Source organism: Heteronotia binoei, chromosome 7 (assembly GCF_032191835.1).
Source record: "Heteronotia binoei isolate CCM8104 ecotype False Entrance Well chromosome 7, APGP_CSIRO_Hbin_v1, whole genome shotgun sequence".
NCBI lineage: Eukaryota > Metazoa > Chordata > Lepidosauria > Squamata > Gekkonidae > Heteronotia > Heteronotia binoei.
In genome coordinates this window covers 13,126,274-13,146,080 of record NC_083229.1, presented here as the reverse complement: position 1 = coordinate 13,146,080, position 19,807 = coordinate 13,126,274, and the positions used below count along the sequence as shown (strand labels likewise).

The 19,807-nt window shown below is 49.2% G+C and overlaps 1 protein-coding gene across 1 annotated transcript in view; it reads right to left on the bottom strand.

Moving 5' to 3' along the window:
* The window catches only part of LOC132574858 (collagen alpha-1(XXII) chain-like), a 268,798-nt gene that overhangs the window by 184,206 nt on the left and 64,785 nt on the right, over positions 1–19,807 (bottom strand). Inside the window, 1 exon segment of the mRNA XM_060243090.1 lies at positions 15,789–15,857. Within this exon segment, the coding sequence (XP_060099073.1) occupies positions 15,789–15,857 (69 nt within the window).

Genomic DNA, 19,807 nt, shown 5'->3' with positions numbered 1-19,807 from the left:
GGGTCATGTGGTGGCCAAAAAAACCCAGGTGCCATCGGGAGGTCCACCAGTGGGACAAGAATTCCAGAAGACCTCCCACTCTGGCCCCCCAAAGCACCAAGAAATATAGAACATCACTGCCCCAGAAATAAGAACATAAGAGAAGCCATGTTGGATCAGGCCAATGGCCCATCCAGTCGAACACTCTGGGTCACGTGGTGTCCAAAAAAACCAGGTGCCATCGGGAGGTCCACCAGTGGGACAAGAATTCCAGAAGAGCTCCCACTCTGGCCCCCCAAAGCACCAAGAAATATAGAACATCACTGCCCCAGAAATAAGAACATAAGAGAAGCCATGTTGGATCAGGCCAATGGCCCATCCAGTCGAACACTCTGGGTCACGTGGTGTCCAAAAAAACCAGGTGCCATCGCGAGGTCCACCAGTGGGACAAGAATTCCAGAAGCCCTCCCACTCTGGCCCCCCAAGCACCTAGTCCAACCCCGCAAGGTACATTTGCATGTCTTATTGAATGTTTCTAGTCCAACCCCACTAGGTATATTTATACTTTTTATGGAATGTTTTATTACGTTTTCCATGTTTTATTACATGTGTTGCGAGGTGCATTTGCATGCTTTACTAAATGTTTTATTACATGTTTTCCAGGTTTTATTACCAGTTTTGTTAGGTGCATTTCCATGTTTTATTGAATCGTTAAATATTTTATATATACTTCTTTCAAATATTGTTTTAATGCCTCCGGTGTTTAGCGACAAAACACTTTGATGTTTTCTGCGTGTTTGGGTGGAAAGGTGGCATAGAAAGATTTTAAACAGATCAACCGTGCCCAGCCAAAATTTTGTCACCCTTCTTGTAATCCCTTCTGGATACACACCCAGGCCTTGAATTCAGCAGGAGCTCGCAGGATCACAGCTCCTGAACCTTTCTGAGGTTTCCCCCTCCTCCTCCCCACCTCCTATGTCCATTGAATAGTAGTTGCAGCTGCATAATAATCCCTGGATTAGGAGAGCGGGCAGCCAGCCAGCCACCAGGGGCTTTGCCACACCCCCAGCAGCCCTCATTAACCCCTGGAGAAGCCCGTGCTACCCTTTCTCCATTTCTTATGTGATTTTGGGTGGCCGGTGGCTTGCTGGCCTTTTGACTGGGGGTGGGGGGTGCAGCCAAGGAGAGCCCCAGGTGAGCAAGGCCTGCTTGAGCTGGCTGGATCTCTAGCCAGCTCAAGCAGGCCTCACTTGCCCAGGGCTCTCCTTTCTTGCATCAGGTTGCTTTTGGTTGGGTGGCAGCCGCACATGCTAATGAGTTATGCTAATGAGCCCTGAAACCTATTTTTCTACAAAATGACCCCTGTATACACTCCATGCGTTTGAGGAACTAATTCCTGACTTGCCAAAGCTAAATCCAAGTGGGCGGCTGTGTTGGTCTGAAGCAGTTAAACAAAGCTGGAGTCAAGTGTACCTTTAAGACCAACAAAATTTTATTCCGAACATAAGCTTTTGTGTGCTAAAAGCACACTTCTTCAGATCCCCTCTTCTCCCTGATCCCCTCCACTGAAGAAGCGTGCTTTTAGCACAAGAAAGCTTACGTTCGGAATAAAACTTTGTTGGTCTTAAAGGCACACTTGACTCCTGCTTTGTTCACCAAAGTTAAGGAACAGAAGACATTCCGTTAGTGTGAACTTTCCCTGGACAACTGGTTCCATCCCCCTCCCCTCTGAGGATCCGTGGGCTGCCGACTCCTCTGTGCCAGCCTAATATATCTATAACCCCTGGAGAATGTTCTAATTAGAGAGTGAGTCACCGACATCTTCGGCATCCAATATCTTCCTCGAATGACCTCAGGCCAAGGGTAGCGAGAGGCGCTGACAGGCAATCACGGCCATCTCTGGCTCTAATTGTAGGCTATTAGGTTTGGGTGAACGGACCCACAGCCCCAGAGTCCCAAGGCCCCATCTGCCCCACACCGAGCTCAGAGGCCCAGATAGGGTTGCCAAGTCCAATTTAAAAAATATCTGGGGAATTTGGGGGTGGAGCCAGGAGACTTTGGGGGTGGAGCCAAGATCAAGGCTGTGACAAGCATAACTGAACTCCAAAGGGAGTTCTGGCCATCACATTTAAAGGGACGGCACACCTTTTCAATGCCTTCCTTCCATAGGAAATAATGAAGGATAGGGGCACCTTCTTATGGGGCTCATAGAATTGGACCCCCTAGTCCAATCGTTTTGAAACTTGGGGGATATTTTGGGGAGAGACACTAGATACTATACTGAAAATTTGGTGCCTCTACCTCAAAAAACAGCCCCCCCCCAGAGCCCCAGATACCCGTGGATCAATTCTCCATTATTTTCTATGGGGATAAATCTCTATAGGGAATAAGAATTCCCAGCAGACATTTCCCTCCCCTCCCCCCGCTTTCTGACGACCCTGAAGCAGGGGGAAGGGCCTCCAAAGCGGGGGATCCCCTGCCCCCACCTGGGGATTGGCAACCCCAGGCCCAGACCCTGCGAGTCCCTCTTCTTCTTTGCCTGCCTGCTGGGAAAGAGAACTCGCTGTCTGCAAGGCAGCCCTTTCTGAAGTGGACCCGATCAGAGGTAATCAGGAGAGCAGCCTGTCTGAACGTTGCTTGTTTTAAAAAAAGAAGAACCAGCCTAGAAGAGCAAAAATCAGAGAGTGGATTAAGCTGGAGTTCTTTTGTGCCTAACATGGCAACTTGCCTGAAGGGGATAAATAACAAAATGTCATCGCTAAAGCTGCAAGAAGTGCCTTTGTGCACTTTCGACAGCGGGCAAATAGATTTCGCATCCAATACCTGGATTTCAGTCTTGTTCTTTTGTGTATGTTTTATTGCACACAAAAAAGAATGTTTTGCTAATCCAGCATGAGGGCCAAAGCTAGGGTTGCCAATTCCAATTCAAGAAATAGCTGGGGACTTTGGGGGTGGAGCCAGGAGACATTGGGGCGGAGCCAGGAACAAGGGTGTGACAAGCATAATTGAACTCCAAGGGAGTTCTGGCCATCACATTTATAGGGACAGTACACCTTTTTAAACGCCTTCCCTACATTAGCAATAATGAAGGATAGGGGCACCTTCTTTTGGGGCTCATAGAATTGGACCCCCTGGTAGGCTTCCCAACCCCCCCCCGCCCTGGCGGGGGACCCTCAAAATTGCATCCTCCTCCCCCGCTCTCAAAACATCTGGGGGCGGGGGGGAGAGAACATACCTTTAGGCATCATGTTGTAGAGCTTCTGATCCGTTTTAAAATGTGTCCCTTTATAAGGCTGCACAGGAAACAGGAAGGGCTTCGTGGGAAAGTAACAGTTTCCATGGAGAACGGCCCCTCCCTTTCTTTTCCTGTGCTGCCTTGCTTTCGTTTTCCCAGCAAGCACAATCTGCTGGAAGAAGACCAAGTACGGTAAGTGTTTGTGTGTGTGTGAGAGAGAGGGAGGGGGCAGGGAGGGGGGATTCCCTGGTATGGAGGCCCTCCCCCCCTTTAGAAAGCGTGGGGCGGGGAGAGAAATGTCTACTAGGCACTCTATTATTCCCTATGGAAAACGATTCCGATAGAGAATAATAGGGAATTGATCCATGGGTATTGGGGGCTCTGGGGGGGCTATTTTTTGAGGTAGAGGCACCAGATTTTTAGTATAGCATCTAGTGCCTCTGCCCCAAATACCCTCCAAGTTTCAAAACGATTGGACCAGAGAGTCCAATTCTATGAGCCCCAAAAGATGGTGCCCCTATCCTTAATTATTTCGTATGGAAGAAAGGCATTTAAAAAGGCATGCTGTCCCTTTATATGTGATGGCCAGAACTCCCTTGGAGTTCAATTATGCTAGTCACATCCTTGTTCCTGGCTCCACCCCCAATGTCTCCTGGCTCCACCCCCAAAGTCTCCTGGCTTCGCCCCCAAAGTCCCCAGATTTTTCTTTGATTGGACTTGGCAACCTTACCCCCTGGTCCAATCATTTTGAAACTTGGGGAGTACTTTGAGGAGAGGCAGTACATACTATACTGAAAATTTAGTGCCTCTACCTCAAAAAACAGCTTCCCCAGAGCCCCCGAAACCTCCAGATCAATTCCCCATTATACCCTATGAGAATCGATCTCCACATAGGGAATAATGAAGTGCTCAGCAGACGTTTCCCTCCCCTTTCCCTCCCCCCCCCACCCCGTTTCTGGCAACTCTGAAGGGGGATTGGCCTCTCTGCTCACGAGTTGCTGCCAACTTCTTCACAGCAACAAAGACACACCATCCCAAGAGGAAGCCTTTCAATCGGAGACTGAAGCCTCCGGAGGTGCAAAGGCACATGGTCCTCTGGGGGGGGCGAGGCTTCCCCCCGCTGGCCAGCTGACGGGGGGCAGGAAGGAGTCTGGGAAAGCGGAAGAACCCCCGCTGGGACCTGGGGATTGGCAAGCCTAGCCAAAGCAAGTCATAGAAATCTGGGAGAAATTAGAGTTGCTGATCTCCAGGTAGGGCCTGGAGACCTCCTGGAATTGCAGGTTCTTCAGACAACATAGATTCGTTCCTCTGGTGCAAATGGCTGCTTTTTAGGGAAGATAGACTGTATTTTTTTTTTTAAAAAAAATTGCTTGTGGCCTGTTTTTCTCTCCAGTGGTGACCCAAAGCAGCTTACGTTGCTCTCCTCTCCTCCATTTTATGCTCACCACAATCCTGTGAGGTAGGTTAGGCTGAGGGAGTGTGACTGGCCCATGGTCACTCAGCAAGCTTCCAGTGGAGAAGTGGCAATTGGGACCTAGGACTTCCAGATACGAGGGTTGCCAAGTCCAATTTAAGAAATATCTGGGGACTTTGGGGGTGGAGCCAGGAGACTTTGAGAGCGGAGCTAGGAGACATTGAAGGCGGAGCCAAGAGCCAGGGTGTGACAAGCATAATTGAACTTCACATTTAAGGGGACTGCACAAATTTTTAAATGCCTTCCTTCCATAGGAAATAATGGATAGGGGCACCATCTTTTGGGGCTCATAGAATTGGACCCCCTGGTCCAATATTTTTGAAACTTGGGAGGTATTTGGGGGAGAGGCACTAGATGCTATACTGAAAATTTGGTGCCCCTATCTCAAAAAACAGCCCCCCCAGAGCCCCCGATACCCGCGGATCAATTCCCCATCATTCCCTATGGGAATCGTTCATGGAGGTGCGTGATGGCTCTGGGGGCGGGGCTTTCCCCGCCGGCCAGCTGGCTGGGGGAGGGGGGAAGCCTGTAAAACCGGGGGATCCCCCTCTGGGACCTGGGGATTGGGAAGCCTACCAGATACTAGTCCAACCCGGGTAACCACTGCAGTGGCTTTCACAGAATTATATTCCACTGAGGCCGACCCTTTCTCAAACCCTGCCCTTCCCCCAGCCTCTACCCACACATTTCCAGGAATTTTCCAAGGTAGAGTTTGCGACCCGGGAGGGGGGAGATATTTGGGGTGTTTCACTAAACAGGATACCAGCTCTGTCATCTGAAAATCAGCTGATATCCTAGACAGGGGTGTCAAACACACGGTTCGGGGGCCGAATTAGGTCCCCGGAGGGCTCCTATCAGGCCCCCGAGCAACTGGCTGTCATCTGCTTTCTTCTCCCTCTCTCTTGCTTCCTTTTGCATCGCAGCTTGCTTTGCAAAGCTTGCTCAAAAGCACAGGAGCTACAGGACAAAACCTCTATTTTCTCCATTGGCTGAGGCTCCTCCCTTGGGAAAGGAAGGAAAGAGCCAGAGAGCTTCCTTTGCCCAGTTCCCTGGATCCCATGGAAAAAATACAAAGAAAGAACCTTTAGACCAGTGAGTGCTTGTCTGTGATCTTTATAAAAATTTATATCTCTGCTACCTAATCTCAAAGCCCAGCTCACTGGCTGGGCTCAGGGGTGGAGTCGCACTGTTGTGCAGCTTCTCCAGAACCCAGCTTGCTGGCCGGGCTTGGGGGCAGAGCCGTGGTGCTGCTGCCTAGGGCAGCAAATCATCTAGGGCTGGCCGTGCCCTCACCAGTTTGTCAGAGGGACCCTGGCGACACTAAGCCCCGCAGTTATACTACTGATCTAGCTTTCAAGGCAATAATTTGCAGTATTTGCAAGCAGCCTAAATTAATATTCTGAGTAGGCCTGGGATTTCCATCTTGGAGGAAGCAGCTGCAGAAGTCCACTGAAAGCTAAAATGTAGTCAAGCAGACGAGTGGGGTTTATTGGGAGTGTCGTACATGCTTCCAGGGGGGAGACAGATAATACACATTCCAGAGGGGGTTTTTTTTCGTTTTTTTTTAACCCTTCTTGACTTTAATAGTGTTCTTGCAGAGGTGCCCAGTCTAAAACATGTACCAGCTTTCTTTCATTCCTTTACGCATCCTCAGGAAGATTGCAGTGGAAATTCCGGATGAGACTGGCCTCAGTTGCTATTATACAGCCCTAAATACAATGGATAGAAAATTAAGACAGATCCTGTCAGAACTTGTAACTTTCCTATATGCTGTTAGCCTATGTGACTCCATATTGTAACCAGGCACTAACCCCTGCAACCTTGCTTCGGCAACTAACAAACATTTCTGTGCATTTCAAAACAAACTGTGATCACTGAAGGGTGACAGATAGCTTCTGGTCAACATCTGCAGGTGGCTCTTTGAAGCCGGCCGGTCAGGCTCTCTCAGCAGGACTCCATCCTCCCTTACTGATAACAGACCCTGAGAAACAGACTATCATCTCTGGCCGTGTGAAAGATCGTTTTATTGCTGTCGCACAACCGCATATAATGTAACCAATGCTAACTCTCGATATCAGTGTTATCCTGTACCTTCAGCTCTGCAGTTCTCAATAAACGCCTATACTTTTGCAACAAAGTCTTGGGCCTCGTTTGAAGTTCTTCCAGTTCTGACAGATCCATTTTGCATCTCATTTCTCACCATGCCTGCATTGACCTGCTGTAGGGTTGCCAAGTCCAATTCAAGAAATATCTGGGGACTTTGGGGGTGGAGCCAGGAGACATTGGCGGCAGAGCCAGGAACAAGGGTGTGACAAGCGTAGTTGTTCCGGAGCCAGGAACAAGGGTGTGACAAGCGTAGTTGAACTAGTTGAACGTAGTTCTGGCCATCACATTTAAAGGGCCATCACATTTAAAGGGACAGCACACCTTTTAAAATGTCTTCCTTCCATAGGAAATAATGAAGGATAGGGGCACCTTCTTTTGGGGCTCATAGAATTGGACCCCCTGGTCCAATCGTTTTGAACCTTGGGGGGTACTTTGGGGAGAGGCACTAGATACTATACTGAAAATATGGTGCCTCTTCCTCAAAAAACAGCTCCCCCGAAACCTCCAGATCAATTCCCCATTATACCCTATGAGAATCGATCTCCACATAGGGAATAATGAAGTGCTCAGCAGACATTCCTCCCCTCCCCTCCCCCCCTCCCGTTTTCTGGCGACTCTGAAGTGAGGGATTGGCCTCTCTACTCACAAGTTGCAGCCAACTTCTTCCAAGTAACACAGACACCCCATCCCAAGAGGAAGCCTTTCCAATGGGAGACTAGAGCCTCCGGAGGGGGAAAAAAATCACATGGTGGCTTTGGGGGCGGGGCTTCCTCCCGCCGGCCAGCTGACTGGGGGCGGGAAGGAGACTGGGAAAGCGGAATAACCCCCGCTGGGACCTGGGGATTGGCAAGCCTAACCTGCTGCCTGAATTTCAGCATGAGTCACCGTTTACATTTCTGCACCAGGTAAATGTGTAGCTGCACATCTGTATATTTGTTTGAAAGCATTACATTGGCCAGTGGAACTGCCACACCATGCTTTGTTATCAGGTGTCGTTTGGTAGAACAATCGGTGGTGGAGCAGAACCTATTAGCATATACGCCCACCAGCCAAAAGCAACCCATCGGAAGAAAGGAGAGCCCCGTGCGAGCGATGCCTGCTTGGGCTGGCTAGAAATCCAGCCAGCCCAAGCAGGCCTCACTCACCTGGGGCTCTCCTTGGCTTCCACCCCCAATCAAAAGACCAGCAAGCCACCCATTGCCCAAAATCACGTAAATGGAGAAAGGGTGGCATGGGCTTCTCTAGGAGTTAATGAGAGCTGCTGGCGGTGTGGCAAAGCCCCTGGTGGCTGGCTGGCTGCCCCCTCTCCTAATCCAGGAATTGTTATGCAGCTGCACTTACTATTCAATGGAGAAGGTAGGTAGGTGGGGAGGAGGAGGGGGGCATCAGGATGGTTCAGGAGCTGTGCTCCTGTGACCTCCTGCTGAATTCCAGGCCTGCTTGTTATTAACACTGACTCAGACAAGTAGTTACGGATGCTTTTGTTGGCAGGTTTTCAGCCAGTGCCCCCGCTATAAAAATAAATAATAATTGCAGAAACGTCTGAGAAAGAAGAGCGTGTTTCTCTTCACTTCCCTTGGCTTGTACAGAGCGCAACTGGCAAGGAGAAAGGCTACTACTTCCTCCATGAAACACTACACAACTATTTGCTCAGACGCACAGCAGGCCTCCAGTTCAAAATTAGATCTGCCTTCTACATCTGTAAAGAAGATCCTGTGAATTTGGGGTAGGTATTTGTGGGTTTCCTGCATTGTGCAGGGGGTTGGACTAGATGACCCTGGAGGTCCCTTCCAACTCTATGATTCTATGATTCTATACATGGCTGCCCTTGAGGTCCACCCAAAACCAAACCTTAGCCAACAGCTTGGTCAATGTCTTCCTACTTCATTTGGTCTTCTGAATCATTTCCCCCCTCTTATTTATTCAGAGGTTTTCTGGTAGAAAACATCCAGCAGGAACTCATTTGCCTATTAGGCCACACACCCTGATGTCACCATTGTCTCACACAGGGCTTCTTTTGTAGAAAACGCCCAGCAGGAACTCATTTGCCTATTAGGTCACACCCCCTGATGTCACCATTGTTTCACACAGGGCTTTTTGTAGAAAAAGCTCAGCGGGAACTAATTTGCCTATTAGGCCACACCCCCTGATGTCACCATTGTTTCACACAGGGCTTTTTGTAGAAAAAGACCAGCGGGGACTTATTTGCCTATTAGGCCACACCCCCTGATGGCACCATTGTTTCACACAGGGCTTTTTGTAGAAAAAGACCAGTGGGAACTCATTTGCATATTAACCCACACCCCTTGACACCAAGCCAGCCAGAACTGCATTCCTGTGCATTCCTGCTCAAAAAAAAAAAAAGCCCTGTGTTTATTGCTTGTTTTAAAGTATTACTTTACCCAACAAAGTGCAGCCTCCAATTTGCTACATATTTAATGTTTGGGGGGAATCTGTTTGCCCTGGGATGGGCAGAAACCACAGGGAAGTGTCCCATTTCATTGAAATTCTTTAGGGTGATTTTCCTTGGATGAAAATGGGTTAAGGTTGCCAAGTCCCCCACAGCCTCCATCACTTATTGTACCGTAGAGTTTTCCCTCCCAAGTTGCTTGAGCGTCCAGGAAAACCATAGAGTTTTCCCAGAAATGCCTAGAGCAACTGGCACACGACGTCGTCGGTGTGATGACATCACTCACAGGTGACGTCATCGTGCCGGTGACATCAGGGGAGGTTCCCTCCACCAGCCCAGTGTGGGCTGGCGGGTTGGGAACCTCCCAGGCGGGAGAACCCCTGCCCGGACCAGGGGCTCGGGAGCCCTAAATTGGGTGACAAGTTTAAGGTCATCTGGAAATCCCCACAGGAAGCGCCATTCCCCATATCAAAAACAAAACAAATGGCTTTCAGCTTCATTCACTGAAATGTCCGGAAACACATCACACTTTAACCTTAATCCTTGCAGCTGGTAGACTGAGACTATTGCTAGCATAATTCTTCTGACCCTTTATTAGGACTGTCAAGCTTCCGCCAGGGTTGGGGGATCCCCCGGTTTGGGGTGGCCCAGCTCGCCCGCACAGAACAGGCTGCTGGGGGATCCCCGTCCCTGAACAGCCCCGTAACCACACAACATGCCCCACACAATGACGTCACCTGGAAGTGACCTCATCGTGCCTGCGGGACTATAATCAGTTCCGCAGGGCATGTAAAACTACCCTTTTTCAATTGAATCCTGAAATGACATCCAGCCATCTGAGATACATCGTTTTGTATTATAGCACCTTATCTGTTGTGGTTTTAATTAATTAATCTATTTATTTAATGTATTGTATTGTATTTTTCGTATAATGTATTTGCTGTAATTCATGGCACTTTCCATGTCTGTGAGCCGCCCTGAGCCTGCCTTGGCGGGGAGGGCGGGAGATAAATAAAAATTTAAAAAAAGCACATTGTGCCACAAATGATCTAGGATTCCATGGTACCGTAGAGTTTTACCGTGAATCCTAGAGTGCCCATGGTGCGATGTGCCCATTGCGAGGACGTCACTTCCGGGTGACGTCATTGTGTAGTGTGTGCGAGAAGAGAGACTCCTGCCAGAGCGGTGGAGGGACTTGACAGCCTTACTCTTTATGGCCATGCCTAAGAGCATAGGAAGAGTCCTGCTGGATCCGACCAAAGGCCCATCCACACATAACTACAAGAACCTTGAAATAGGAAATGAACAAAGATTTCCATGAACAATAGCTGAGCCAAAATCAGGGGAGGAATTCTAGCAGGAGCTCCTTTGCATATTAGGCTACACACCCCTGAGGTAGCCAATCCACCAAATAGCTTACAAAAAAAGAGCTTTGTCAGTTCCAGGAGGATTGTCTACATCAGGGGGGCATGGCCAAGGCTTCCCAACCCTCCCGCCCATGCGGGGGACCCCAGGATTTCCAGCCTCTTCCCCCGCTCCCCAAAAAAACAGAAGCGGGGGGAGGGGGGAAACGGCGCCAGGGAGCATAGCCGCCGCCCCCTTCCCACCCACCGCAGCTGCTCCTCCGAGATGGGCCCAGGCTGAGCCCATCTCGGAGGAGCAGCCATGGCAAGCAGAGAAGAGGCGGCAGCTGTGCAGCGGCGTCGCCCGCTCTGAGACGGGGCGGCTGGCCACGCTCCCCGGCGCCATTTCCCCCCCTCCCCCCTAGCTCCACCCCAGTGTCTCCTGGCTCCACCCCAAAGTCTCCTGGCTCCACCCCCAAAGTCCCCAGATATTTCTGGGGTTGGACTTGGCAACCCTAGCATGGCCTAAAATGCAAAGGAGCTCCTGCTAGAATTCCACCCCTGGCCAAACTAAACTTTTGTGCCTGCCTATCCCCAAGAAACATAGGTTGGGTTTCTGATAGATCCTAAACTTAACAACTTCCAGGTGACAGTTGGAGATCTCCTGGGATTACAACTGATCTCCAGACTACATAGATCCATTATCCTGGAGAAAATGGCTCCTTTGGAGAGTGGGCCCCATGGCATTGTACTGTGCTGAGGTCCCTCCCCTCCCTGAACCCCACCCTCTACAGCAGGGGTGGCCAACGGTAGCTCTCCAGAGGTTTTTGCCTACAACTCCCATCAGCCCCAGCCAGCATGGCCATGCTGGCTGGGGCTGATGGGAGTCGTAGGCAAAAAACCTCTGGAGAGCTACCGTTGGCCACCCCTGCTCTACAGAGTCCACCCCATAGTCTCCAGGAATTTCTTGACCCAGAGCTGATAACCTTACCTAGTACAAGTAGAGAACCTTTAGGCTGAGAGCGAAAAGCTTATTTATCCAGGGCATTTTTTTTTAAAGCAGAAACACACAATAGCACAGTTCCAGCTGGTTTGGCACCAGTGGGTGTGGCCTAATAAGCAAATGAATTCCCGCTGAGCTTTTTCTACCAAAAAAAAAAAAAGCCCCGTACGGAACTACGGTGACAGCAGGGGTGTGTAGCAAACGCCCTTCTCCCAGCCAGGGGTCGGAATTGGCTTCCGAACCCTCAGAACATTCATTTCCCGCCTCAGCAATACTGCGATAAACAGAACTTCCAAGGCTGCTTGACATTTTTGATCGCTAGTTCCAACAGAAAGGCCGAACTCACAAGGCAAAAGAAAATGAGAAACGAACGGAAGCCGCTGGCTTCACGGGGGCAGCAACGAGATAAAAGGCTGCTACATCGTTGTTGCTTAAAAACTTTCGCAACTGTCAATCCACCCATCGGCCACGGAGAGCTTTATTTATTTTTTGGCAAAACTTGGTATCCAAGGGAGAAAAAAACAAACAAAGCCTTGCTAAATGACTGCCTTCCGCCAGGTCTCTGACCGGGGGCTTCGCATCATTCTTCATCCGTTTAAGTGGAAACAATGCAATATTGATCAACTGCCTGAGAGGAGCGAAAGATAGAGAGGAGCAAAAGCAAAACAAACAAACAAAAAAGTTAGTATGCAACTGGAATCGAAAGGTTCTCAGCCAATTAGAAAATAACTTTGGTAGGAGCTACTGACATGGAAACAAAAAGATTTATATCCTTTCTCAGCCTCTAGGGGAAGAGAAGCTCTACTGCTATCGGGAGGAACTCAACACAAGGTGAAGCAGATGGTGGTCCACACTAAAGGTCCATGATCATAGAAGGAGGAGGAGGATGTGGAGAAGGAGGAGGAGGAGAAGAAGAAGAAAGAGGAGAAGAAGGAGGAAGAGAAGGAGGAGGAGACAATGATGACTATGACATTGGATTTATATTCTGCCCTCCATCCTGAATTTGAGTCTCAGAGTGGCTCACAATCTCCTTTATCTTCCTCCCCCACAACAGACACCCTGTGAGGTGGGTGGGGCTGAGAGGGCTCTCTTAGCAGCTGCCCTTTCAAGGACAACCTCTGCCTAGAGTTCATAGCTGACCCAAGGCCATAGTTCCAAACAGGGGTGGCCAAACTTCCTCAATGTAGAAGAAGAAGATGAAGATATTGGGATTTTATCCCACCCTATACTCTGAATCTCACAACAGACACCCTGTGAGGTGGGTGGGGCTGAGAGGGCTCTCTTAGCAGCTGCCCTTTCAAGGACAATCTCTGCCTAGAGCTCATAGCTGACCCAAGGCCATAGTCCCAAACAGGGGTGGCCAAACTTCCTCAGTGTAGAAGAAGAATATGAAGATATTGGGATTTTATCCCACCCTGTACTCTGAATCTCAGAGTCTCCGAGCGGTCACAATCTCCTTTATCTTCCTCCTCCACAACAGGTAGTTGGGGCTGAGAGAGCTCTCCCAGAAGCTGCCCTTTCAAGGACAACTAATGAGAGAGCTATGGCTGACCCAAGGCCATTCCAGCAGCTGCAAGTGGAGGAGTGGGGAATCGAACTTGGTTCTCTCAGATAAGAGTTCACACACTTAGCCACTACACCAAACTGGCTCCATAAGAGCCACATAGAAAAAAATGTCAGAATTTCGAGGGAAGGAAGGAAGTTAAGTAGAGAAGGGAGAGTGAGGGGGAGAGAGGTAAAAAGCAAACAACTTTAACTTTAAAGGCCTTCTCCAAGCTGCCAGCTTGCTTGACTTGGCGAAGTGATTTCAAGAGACAGATGCCTTCTCCAAGCTGGCCCACAGGCCAGTGGGGGCTTCGAGAGCCAAACAATATATGTGCAAGAGCCGCATGTGGCTCCCGAGCCACACTTTGGCCATCCCTGGTTTGGAAACACACCTGTCCCCCTTGCACCTTCTTAGATAACATTTCCCACTTGAGCAGAAAGGACTCTGTCTGTGCAGTGACCTGTTTGGGTGTTGAACACTACAGGCCAGTAGGGCTTCCAAGGCGAGAAGACCTCTTGCTAGCAATACCGGTGCACCATGCCATCACTTCTGGGGATTCCAAGAGCTAACTGACCTCACTTCCACGTTCTCCTAGAAGTGACATCATGGTATCATTATCCTGGTCCCCCCCCCCACCATGTGCCTATCCCCCAAACTGATGTTGATTGGTTGGTTTTATCCCCCCACTCCTCGCAACCCGAAGGAGTCTCAGAGTGGCTTACAATCTCCTTCCCCTTCCCCTCCCCACAGCAGACACCCTGTGAGGTAGGTGTGGCTGAGAGAGCTCTGGGAGAACTGCTCTTGAGACGACAGCTCTGAAAGAACTGGGACTCACCTGAGGTCACGCAGCTGGCTGGCTGCATGTGAATGAGTGGGCAATCAAACCTCATTCTCTGGATTAGAGTCCACTGCTCTTAATCACTACAGCAAGCTTCCACCGGCTACCAGACACGGCTTGACATCTTCCTAGGCAACGTTTTTTTCCATTCACAGTCAAGGCTAAATCTGTTTTGTTTATTTCCCCCCAGTTTCAGCTTCCAAGTCTATTTAAACAGGCTTGGAAACCTACCCAAGTCCCGGTGACTTGCAGCCTTTACGGCTTCTTCAAATCTCCTACTCCGTTTAGACATCGTGCTAAACTGCGGTTAAGGAATGGGGGGTCATGGTTTGGGGTGATGTGTCAACCAATCAAGCCACGGCTTGCAGTTAGCTGGCAAACCAAAATCCAAGGCCATATTTCAAAGTGAAGAAGAGGAAGATCTTTTATTTATATCCCTCCCTCCACTCCGAATCTCAGAGTGGCTCACACTCTCCTTTATCTTCCTCCCCCACAACAGACACCTTGTGAGGACTCTCACAGCAGCTTCCCTTTCAAGGACAACTTCGGCGAGAGCTATGGCTGACCCAAGGCCATTCCAGCAGGTGCAAGTGGAGGAGTGGGGAATCAAACCCGATTCTCCCAGATAAGAGTCCGCACACTTAACCACTACACCAAACTGGATGGTCAAGCCTGGGTTTATGCCAATTACAATCTGGTACGATGACTAAAGCTGACAAAGCATAGTTGTGGCTGTCCATCAGACCATCTCCAGGGATGGGTGTAACTAAATACAGCTCGGGTTGTTTTTTGTAGCAGGAGCTCCTTTGCTTATTAGGCCACACACCCCTGATGTAGCCAATCCTCCAAGAGCTTACAATAGGCCTCATAATTCCTATAAACTCCTGGAGGATTGGCTACATCGGGGTGTGTGGCCTAATATGCAAAGGAGTTCCTGCTGCAAAAAAAATGCCTTGACTCAGTTAAATGCCTTGGGTCAGCCATAGCTGTGGCAGAGGTTGTCCTTGAAAGGGCAGCTGCTGTGAGAACCCTCTCCAGCCCTACCTATCTCACAGGGTGTCTGTTGTGGGGGAGGAAGGTAAAGGAGATGTTAGCCACTCTGAGACTCTTCGGAGTGGAGGGTGGGATATAAATCCAATATCATCTTCTTCTTCTAAATGCAAAGATGACTGAAAAACGAATGTGAGGCCAGAACTCCAGAAACCCTCCCAATGTCGTCCCCTAAGGGCCAAGACTATGCAGCATCTCTGCTCCAAACCTAGTGTTCCGTCCAAGGGTGGAATTCTAGCAAGAGTTCCTGTGCATATTAGGCCACCCCCCCATGATGTAGCCAATCTTCCAAGAGCTTACAAAAAAAATCAGGGGGGTGGCCTAATGTGCAAAGGAGCTACTGCTAGAATTCCACCCCTGGTTCCATAGATACCTTGTGGCTAATAGCCACTGATGGTCCTCTCCTCCATATATTTATCCAACCCCCTGGGGTTTTTTTTAGAAGAAGAAGACTAAAGATTTATACTCCGCCCTTCTCTCTGAATCAGAGACTCAGAGCGGCTTACAATCTCCTATATCTTCTCCCCTCACAACAGACACCCTGTGAGGTCGGTGGGGCTGAGAGAGCTCTAACAGAAGCTGCCCTTTCAAGGACAACTCTGCGAGAGCTATGGCTAACCCAAGGCCATTCCAGCAGCTGCAAGTAGAAGAGTGGTAATCAAACCCAGTTCTCCCAGATAAGAGTCTGCAGACTTAACCACTACATCAAACTGGCTGCTGATGCTGTGTATGCTTGTACCTGCCACTACTTCCTGCAGCAGTGAATTCCACGTGTTCATTATAATGTATATGGTATTTAATTACCGGGAATCGTTTCTCCTTTGGTCTCTTTGAATCTGTCTCCTTCCACACGGACACTGGGACACAGCACATCTGAAAAGAGAAAAGAAGAAGAAAGATTATGCTTGGTTATGAATCCAGTTCTAAGACTTCCTTTTGTGTAAAAACTCCATTCTGTATGTGATCGCTTTGTTACTGAAAAACAGCATCGGGACACAGTAAAGGCAAAGTTAAACACTTAAGTTACATTGATTTTATTATAGAAGATTAAAATGAAGATATTGGATTTATATCCCGCCCTCCACTCTGAAGAGTCTCAGAGCGGCTCACAATCTCCTTTCCCTTCTTCCCCCACAATAGACACCCTGTGAGGTAGATGAAGATATTGGATTTATATCCCGCCCTCCACTCCGAAGAGTCTCAGAGCGGCTCACAATCTCCTTTCCCTTCCTCCCTCACAACAGACACCCTGTGAGGTAGATGAAGATATTGGATTTATATCCCGCCCTCCACTCCGAAGAGTCTCAGAGCGGCTCACAATCTCCTTTACCTTCCCGCCCACTGACAACAGACACCCTGTGCGGTAGATGAAGATATTGGATTTATATCCCGCCGTCTACTCCGAAGAGTCTCAGAGCGGCTCACAATCTCCTTTACCTTCCCCCCCCCCAACAGACACCCTGTGAGATAGATGAAGATATTGGATTTATATCCCGCCCCCCACTCTGAAGAGTCTCAGAGCGGCTCACAATCTCCTTTACCTTCCCCCCCCCCCCACAACAGACACCATGTGAGGTAGATGAAGATATTGGATTTATATTCCACCCTCCATTCCAAATCTCAGAGTCTCAGAGCAGCTCACAATCTCCTGTACCTTCCTCCCCCACAACAGACACTAGGCTTCCCAATCCCCCCGCTTTTCCGGGAGGCTCCTGGGTTCCCAGCTTCATCCCCCGGTCTCCAGAAATCAGGAAGCGGGGGGGGGTGGGGGGGGGGGAGGGGGGGGAGAACATACCTGAAGCGTTCATGTTGGTGTAGAGCTCCTGAGTCCTGAGCAGTTTGTAAAATTTCTGCCCCTTTAAGGCTGGGCAGGAAGGAGGAAACAGGAAGGGCTTCGGAGAACGGCCCCGCCCTTTCTTTGCTTTCGTTTTCAGAGCAGGCAGAGGGAAGAAGACCAAGTGCGGTAAGTGTTTGTTTGTGTGTGTGAGAGAGGGAGGGGGCAGGGAGGGGGGAATTCCCTGGTATGGAGGCCCTCCCCCTTCCTTTAGAAAGCGTGGGGGGGGGAGGGAAATGTCTACTAGGCACTCTATTATTCCCTATGGAGAACAATTCCCATAGGGAATAATAGGGAATTGATCCGTGGGTATTGAGGGCTCTGGGGGGGCTGTTTTTTGAGGTAGAGGCACCAAATTTTTAGTATAGCATCTAGTGCCTCTCCCCAAAATACCCCCCAAGTTTCAAAACGATTGGACCAGAGGGTCCAATTCTATGAGCCCCAAAAGATGGTGCCCCTATCCTTAATTATTTCCTATGGAAGAAAGGCATTTAAAAAGGTGAGCTGTCCCTTTAAATGTGATGGCCAGAACTCCCTTGGAGTTCAATTATGCTTGTCACATCCTTGTTCCTGGCTCCACCCCCAAGGTCTCCTGGCTCCACCCCCAAAGTCTCCTGGCTCCGCCCCCAAAGTCCCCAGATTTTTCTTTAATTGGACTTGGCAACCCTAACAGACACCCTGTGAGGTGGGTGGGGCTCTCACAACAGCTGCCCTTTCAAGGACAACCTCTGCCAGAGCTATGGCTGACCCAAGGCCATTCCAGCAGCTGCAAGTGGAGGAGTGGGGAATCAAACCCAGTTCTCTCAGATAAGAGTCCGCACACTTAACCACTACACCAAACTGGCTCTCCAATTATAAGGCAAAGCAGCCTATGGACACAAGCGTCAAGGGTCTTTCCCATGTTCTTCTTCCCTTATCAGTCCCATCCCGTCTAAGGAAACTGATTTGGGGGATTACAGGATGCTCAGGGGCGGATAGCCACACAAGTTCCACAGTTTCACCGGGTTAGGGTGAATTTGCCTTATTCCCCTTCATTTATTACCTATAATGTATGACAGAAGTAGGGTTGCCAGCCTCCAGGTGGGACCTGGAAACCTCTTGCTTTTACAGCTGATCTCCAGCTGGCAGAGATCTTCTCCCCTGGAGAAAATGGCTGCTTTGAAGGGTGGACTCTATGGCACTGTACCATGCTGTGGCCCCTTCCCTCCCTACGTTCAGGTTCACAAAACCTGTTGGTAGTCCCCGGGCCAAAGGAGGCCCGCCTAAAATCCACCAGGGATCGGGCCTACTCAATAACGGCACCTTATTGGTGGAACCAACTGCCGGAAGAGGTGCGGGCCCTGCGGGATCTAGGGCAATTCCGCAGGGCCTGTAAGACAGTCCTCTTCCGGCAGGCCTATGATATTAACTGACAATGCAAAATATCCTGGATGAAAAAATGTATCTATAGGCCGCCGGTTTTTACTCTATCTTGTTTTTACTAAATTATGGTTTAATGGTATTTTAATTGTTTAAACTGAAATTGTTTTAATTATTGTGTTGTAAGCCGCCCTGAGACACCTAGGTGAGAAGGGCGGGGTATAAATCTTAATATAAATAAATAAATAAATAAATAAATAAACCCTGCCCTCTCCCGGATCCAACCCCCAAAATTGCCAGGCATTTTCCATCTCAGACCTTGGCAACCCTAAGGATAATCACTGTACTCATCCAAACAGTGCGAGTCGTCTGGGACACCTGCTGAGTCACTGCCTGGAAGACAGCATTGGACTAGACAACAATTCTAGTTATTTATTTACTTCATGTATTCCCCGCCTTTCTCCCCAGTGGGAACCCCAAAGCATATGAACATATGAAGCTGTCTTATACTGAATCAGACCCTGGGTCCATCAAAGTCAGTATTGTCTTCTCAGACTGGCAGCGGCTCTCCAGGGCCTCAAGCTGAGGTTTTTCACACCTACTTGCCTGGACCCTTTTTTTGGAGATGCCAGGGATTGAACCTGGGACCTTCTGCTTACCAAGCAGATGCTCTACCACTGAGCCACCGTCCCTCCCTTGCTTTAGGGTTACCAATCGCCAGGTGGAGGAAGGGGATCCCCAGGTTTGGAGGCCCTCCCCCCCCCGCTTCAGGGTCATCAGAAAATGGATGGGGGGGGAGGGGAAAGTCTGCTGCCATTATTCCCTGTGGAGACCAATTCCCATAGGGTATGCAAGGGACTGTCAGGGTCAGCTTGGGGAAAGTGACCGCTATGATTTTTTTTCTGTCACTTTTACCCAGTACCTCAGACACACAAACTAAAATCCTGTCAGAAAAAATAACTAAGCACCAGACATTTTTAGATTCAAAACCGAAAAGCATATTTATTGGTTTACAAAAGGCAAGGGAAGGAGTGAAATGATAGTAATTGGTTGGTATTTAACAAATCAGTTGGCAGGCAGACGTTCAACTAAAACAATCTCTAATCCCCAGAGATGTTAACAGGCTGAAGTATTAATAAATGTAAAACTGGCAGAAGATATACAAAACTAACAATGCAGGCACTGATTCCTTAGCACTAGGAAACACTCTATCCAGAGAAGGATTATAATATAAAAGAAAGGTCACACACTGAGTCTTTCACACCGAGGACTATCTGACTTGAATTTTCCCCACACAGATGCTCTCACTAGCCTACTAGCAAACCCCAGACCTTAGAGTAATGCCACAGGACTCACACCCTTGAGTGCTATCTCACAAGTCCCTCAGTCCTGTGTGTCTCAGTCTTACACAACTAGTGCCCCTGTCTGTCTCCTGGGATTTCTTCTCAGCCACAAGGATCTAGTCTCTCTCCTAGTGTGTCAATGTGTTCTTAATTGAACCAGGAGTCTGCCCTGAAGTTCTGACAGATCTCCTCGGCAGAATCTTCAGTTCCCCTCTGCTACCACTCAAGAGAGTTTCCTCGCAGAAAGAGCCTGAATTTGCTCCTTCTTCCAAATAACTCTCTCACAG